The sequence below is a fragment of the Piliocolobus tephrosceles genome, chromosome 6, assembly GCF_002776525.5.
Source record: "Piliocolobus tephrosceles isolate RC106 chromosome 6, ASM277652v3, whole genome shotgun sequence".
NCBI lineage: Eukaryota > Metazoa > Chordata > Mammalia > Primates > Cercopithecidae > Piliocolobus > Piliocolobus tephrosceles.
Genome location: NC_045439.1, coordinates 138530749 through 138537082, shown reverse-complemented (window position 1 = coordinate 138537082; position 6334 = coordinate 138530749). Strand labels below are relative to the sequence as shown.

Here is a 6334-nt window from a genome sequence, read left to right as displayed (position 1 = left end):
ATGTTTTGTATTTTTAGTAGAGACGGGGTCACTGTGTTAGCCAGGATGGTCTTGATCTTCTGACCTCGTGATCCACCCACCTTGACCTTCCAAAGTGCTGAGATTACAGGCGTGAGCCACTGCGCCCGGCCTAAATATATTTTTAAAAATAAATAAGAGATGGGTGTCACTAAGTTGCCCAGGCTGATCTCAAACTCCTAAACTCAAGTGATCCTCCCACCTCAGCCTCCCAAAGTGCTAGGATTGCAAGGTGAGCTACCATGGCCAACCAATGAATTTTTTGTTGTTTTTTTATTTTTATTTTTTTTAATTGAAGTCTTACTATGATTCCTGGGCTAGTTTCAAACTCCTGGGGTCAAGCAATCCTCCCACCTCAGCCTCCCAAGTAGTTGAGACTACAGGGAATGGGCTCCTGCATCTGACTTAAAGCTAGGTTTTAGTGTGGAATCTGAAGTGATATATATAAACTTCATATTCTGTTACATTAAGGTGTAGATCTTATACTTCAAATGGATCTTTTACCATGCATTAGCCATCTGGAAAATAGTGGCTCACTGTGTTATTCCAGTCTTTCAAATGTTGACGCCTTTTATTGTACAATATTTTAAAAATCACATACAGTTATATTACCACTGATCTCGTCAGAAAAGTGTCTAAGTATTGGGAAACTCATTAGTTAATAGTAGTAGATGCAAGTTTTCCAAAATTCTAACTCAAAAGCCCAGATTTTATCATTGGCAACAAATACTGTCAGTGTTGTCTGTGAAGTGGCCAGCTCACTTCATTCACTTTTGAGAAAATATTTACTGGATACCCTAAATAACCATAGTTGTCAGTCATTCTTTGAAGTTAAAAATGGAGTTCCATTTAAAAAGCAGCAGTTCAGCTTGTGACTCATTCACACTAGTACTTTTCCTTGAGACATCCTGTAGCACAGGTGCTTTATGCATTCCCATTTCATAAACACAGAATATTAAAGACTTCTACTCAAAGGTTGTAATTTAATAAATTCTAATTTTTACCGCTACTTAATTGAAACTGACGTTTTTCTTTTTTATTGGAAGTGTGTGGTGGTGAGGAATACTGTGACTTCTAGTGCAGTTTAATGATAGTGCCTTGATTCATGCTACCCAGCTTACTCACCTTTGCTTTTGCATCATCACTGTAAATGCTGACACAACAAGTAAAGGCAAATAGTGTCTTTGTGTTGTTCTAAAAGTAGTTTTGACCGTTTGTATCCCTTGAAAAGCTTTCAGAGACCTCTGAAAGTCTATAGACCACACTTAGAGAACAAACCATTGCTCTACAGGTAAATCCATCATTAAGCCTAATTTTAATAAGGAAGTCATAAGATGAGGAGAGGAGCGTTTTGATAGGATTTATTCTACAATATTGCATAGAGGCTGTGATTCATATTATTAATCCTGTTTAAAATCTCTGGAAAGCTTTGGAAGAGGATGTATTACTAAATTCTTTTTTTTTTTTTTTTTTTTTTGTATCTTTATTTTTTGTTGTTGGTAAGATCTATCCTCAGGAGAGACACAGCATAAGAGTTCCTGAATCTGGAGAACATTATGAACTGCATCTTTTGCACTACCTTCAGGAAAACCTTGGATCACGTATTGCTGCTCTAAAAGTGATATAATTTTGACCTGTATAGAACTCTCTGGTATACACTGGCTATTTAACCAAATGAGGAGGTTTAATCAATAGAAAACACAGAATTGATCATCACACTTTGATACCTGCCACGTAACATCTACTCCTGAAAATAAATGTGGTGCCATGCAGGGGTCTACAGTTTGTGGTAGTAATCTAATACCTTAACCCCACATGCTCAAAATCAGATGATACATATTCCTGAGAGACCCAGCAATACCATGAGAATTACTTTAAAAAAAAAAAAAAGCATTAACACCATGTATTCATACTACCCTATTTTCACTTTTAATAGTATTATAAACTTCATGAACTTAATTAGTGTATTTTTACAGTATACTTTCGAATTTGTTAAAATATGATATTAGTGATTGGTTTGGTTCAGTTCCAGAATCTCTGACTAGTTACAGATTTGATAGCACTTAAATGTAATTGAATAGCTTATGCTTCATTGCTTGGGCATATCCAGCATGTTATGAACTAATAACCATTAAACTTGACTTAACCAGTCATTCATTATTGATTTTTCAAGGATAACTTAGTGGCCTCCTAAAGACACTTGTTTTGGCACTGACCAGTTTTTAGCCAATTTAATCTGTATCTAGTATAAATAATACTCATTTTTCTTTGATGATATTAACAGAGTGGGCTTTTCCTTTTGCATAAAGGCTAGTAACTGTATATGTAGCATGGATTTAATTAGTCATGATACTGATAATTACAGGCAGAAAATTTTTAATCAAATGATTAGAGCTTAAATATTTGCAGGCAAGTTTTGTTTTTTGTTTTTTTTTTTTTCCTTTAAGAAAAGGAAAAAGTACACATTCACTAGAATTCTTCAGAAAATTTAGTGGTGCCAGTTTCCATTTGGAATTTCCTTATTAAAATATTCTAGAATTTTAAGGAGATTGAAGGGAGTCACAGTGGGGTGGAGAGTCCTGGGTTTGGGAAATGACAGAGAGAAGAGGTGGTGAGGGCCTGATTAAAAACTAAGCAGAAGTAGTTTTAACAAAAAGACTCAGGAAAATGTTTGGAAACTGAAATTTAAACAACTAGAATATTAAGGAAACCAGAATCAATAAATCACTGTCTTGCCAGCACAGCTACAGAGTAACATGATTCAGGGGAGGAAGAGTTCCTTAGAGTTACTTTTATAATTCTTTTTTTTTTTTTTTTTTCCCTCTTAGGTTTAGAAATCCTACACATTTAAACTTTATCCTTTTAAAATTATTTGAACATAATTTAGATATTGTAAGCTTAAAATACAAATGTTTACAGATAACCTCTTTACCATAAACTAATCCCTGGCAACCCATGGCTCTCTTTTTTTTTTGGTGTTTAAAGCCTATAAACAGGTTTCTTGAATGATCATGAACTTTTCTTGGTTTAGCACTAGGATTTAGCTATGAAGAGAGCTCATAGGCTTTCAGGTGCTAATTGAGATCTGCCCTGTTAGAGTCTTGGGGTGCTAGATCGGTCACGTTGACACCAGTGGCAGGGAAGGCATCTATGAGTTTGATCGCACACTTCAGTGTTTAGAAAGTTATTACCAATACTTTTAAACAACACTCCAAGAAAACTTGCTATATTTCTTTCTCATCACTACAGAGAGAGTAGATTTCCCCATAGAGAGCACAGCCTTCATTAGTAAGGTTGGTGACTACTGGTAAGAGGTGGACTTCATTGACACCAAGTGGGAGGTAGGGAAAGCCCAGAAATGGCAGGATGACATGGTGGTTCTGTCGTTGGGAAAGGTATTGGGTTTTGCTGTTTGTGTTTATACTGTATAATAGATACCACACTTTTTCTTATTATCTGTATATGTATTGCTTTTCATGTTTGATATTTTCCCATGCCAAAATTTGTTTATATATATTTTCAATGTTAAATTAAATTGATTTGGGTAACTTTCTTCCCCAAGAAAGTATTTTTCCCCTTTAAGTATATATCTGACTGTGGAGGGTGTTTTGTTTTGTTTCGTTTGGACTAACTGGCCTCAAAGGATCTATCCTTATACGCAATATAAACTAGAAATGGTATACAGTAGCTTTTAAGCAGCTACTCCATTGAAACCTTTCACCCATTAAGGCTGTTTCTTCAAAATGGCATCTTTTATTTTGCTGAAACAAACTTAGAAAACTTCATGTACTCTTGAATTCACCGGTGTTTTCCTTTTGCATGTTGCCTTCTCCTTTCCTCCTATCACAAAGAATGTTTCTATTATCACTCCCACTTAAATGCCATTCTGCTGCTTTAGCGGGAAAAAAATACCTGAATGAATTCACTTGCAGAAAGACAGTTTGACTGAATTTGCTTTTTACAACCAGTGTGGAAAATATCGTAGTCAATTGAGGCAATCAGTAGAAATCTAACTAAAAGTTTGTACCCCATGAGTATGGGTAACAGCTTAAACGGCAAGAATATATAAAAGTAGCAACAGTTTAGTGGGAGCCAAAAAGCACTAGGTTACATAATATCATACTGTGTTTTTAAAGACTTGATAAATGTGTACACTTGAACAACCATCAAGAGGGATAGTTACTTGAGCATTTTAGAGTAGTGGAACTCAAAATCTAAGATTCGTCTGGGATACTTACTAAAAGAAATGTAGAGTTTTGAATCTCACTCTTAAAAGTATGTATTCCCAGGCTAGGCATGGTGGCTCACACCTGTAATCCTAGCACTTTGGGAGACAAAGGCGGGTGAATCACTTGAAGTCAGGAGATCAAGACCACCTTGGTCAACATGGTGAAACCCCGTCTCTACTAGAAATACAAAAAAATTAGCCGGGCATGATGGCGTGTGCCTATAATCCTGAACCTACTCGGGAGGCTGAGGCAGGAGAATCGCTTGAACCTAGGAGGCAGAAGTTGCAGTGAGCTGAGATGGCGCCACTGTAGTCCAGTCTGGGCGACAGACTATGCCTCAAAATAAATAAATAAATAAAAATTTGTATTCCATTGATTTGGGTAGACACCAGGAATGTGCATTTCTAACAAGCTTTCCAGGCGATCCTACAGTAAGTCATCTATGGACTACTTTAAGAAACTCTTCTATAGAGAATGGAGTTGGATTAATAATAGGTGATTTTTTACACTGGACTGATTCACAAGAACCTAAACAGTAGTCCATGAAGCTGCTCATCTGTGGTAACTGTTTGGCCCTTCTCACTCTGAAAGCAGCAGGAGATGTTTACTTTGTTTCTATCCCGTTTGTCTGGAGATTAATTTTGGAATAAAAGTTTTTCTCTTTATGCCATTCCTGGTTCTTTTCCAAAGCCTCATACAAGAAGATTAGGTCACAATGCATGCATTACCTTTTTAAAAAATGCAATGTTGATACCGATGCTTACTTTTTTTTTTTTTTTTTTTTTTACTACTTGTTTTATTCCTTCCAGATAGTATAGCCGGCCTTTCTATAGCATAGTTCTCTTCAGGTGGAATGATTCCTGTAAGATTTCTCATTATTAAATCATGCATTTTCCAAGATGGAATCAATCTTTGATTTAATCTAATCTAATATTCTCATTTGTTAGAAGAACAACCTACATGCTAGAGAGAGAGGAGGAAATATACCCGTGACCACAGCCAGTTAGTAGCCAGTTGGTGCTGGACTCCAGCCAGGTGTCCTGCCTCATGGTAGTTAAATGATATATAGAAAAGGTAAATTTTTAAAGAAATATTTATTAATATATTCATATAAAACATTTTAAAGGTAACCACATAAAAAATGGTTAATTTTTCCATTCCAAAGTAAATGCTAAGCATGCTTATTAATGAAGCAGTACTTCTAATTAGTATATGACATTCTGAAGTTAATTAAACTCATTGCACTAAATGTGTCTTCCTTGGTATAGTGGGGGATTTGAGGATTGGAATATAGAGTAGAGTGCTTGCTTACACCAGGGAGCCCATCTTATAGCTATTTGATGTAAGAAAAGAGACATGGCCATTTCTAAACTATATAAGGTGAGTGTCTATTCCCATCAGATATAAAGGAGAAAGAAAACTTTTTTGACTCCCACCTTCCCACCCTCACCTATCCATCTTCCAGCCTCAAATATGGAGATGTTAGTGCAAGGTGCTGGACTCTAGGTAATCATTTCGTAAGTCCTTTACAGGTAAAGAAAAAGTAGTGTTTGTATGTTTGTTTTTAAGTAACCCCAAAACAAATTTATGTTGTATTCAGCAAAATTGGAGTTCAGGTGTTTAATTTTAGAACATAAAGTGCCTGCTGTTTTAAGCATTGACTTGTATAAAAAGAATTGCATGTCTCACTCCAGTAAGCTTATGGGTTTTCTCATTTTTAGGTATATGGCTTTTAATCATGTAAAGTGAAACATTAGTTTTGTTGCATTTTATTACAGGTTCTTTGTTGCAATAAAGATGCTGCTGAAATTAACTGATTTAAATGTTCCTTTTTCTCCCATTTGCCCATGGGAAATGTACAACCTTGCCTTGATTAGTGACAACTATGGAGTGACTAATACACATGAACAAGGTCATGTGCTTGCAGTGGAGAAGAGAGACTGCAGTATAAAGGATTACATGGGGGTTTTAGTATAAACACTAACCAAAATGCATCCAAGCCTACTGGGAGGTGTGCAGAGAACTGCTTTCTATCTGCAAGTGGTTCCCAACAACCAGTGGTTGATACTATGTGGGTAAATGGTGCT

At 36.0% G+C, this 6334-nt stretch overlaps 1 protein-coding gene across 5 annotated transcripts in view; it reads left to right on the top strand.

The window, feature by feature from the left end:
• The window catches only part of DPP8 (dipeptidyl peptidase 8), a 75331-nt gene extending 69271 nt beyond the window's left edge, over positions 1-6060 (top strand). For all 5 annotated transcript variants that reach the window (XR_002733383.2, XM_023220822.2, XM_023220824.1 and 2 more), the window contains one exon: positions 1523-6060. Coding sequence is in view for 4 of the 5 variants with exons in the window: in XM_023220822.2 (XP_023076590.1) it covers positions 1523-1645 (123 nt within the window). In the remaining variant the exon portion in view is untranslated. The remainder of the gene's footprint in view (positions 1-1522) is intronic.
• Positions 6061-6334: the final 274 nt, after the last annotated feature.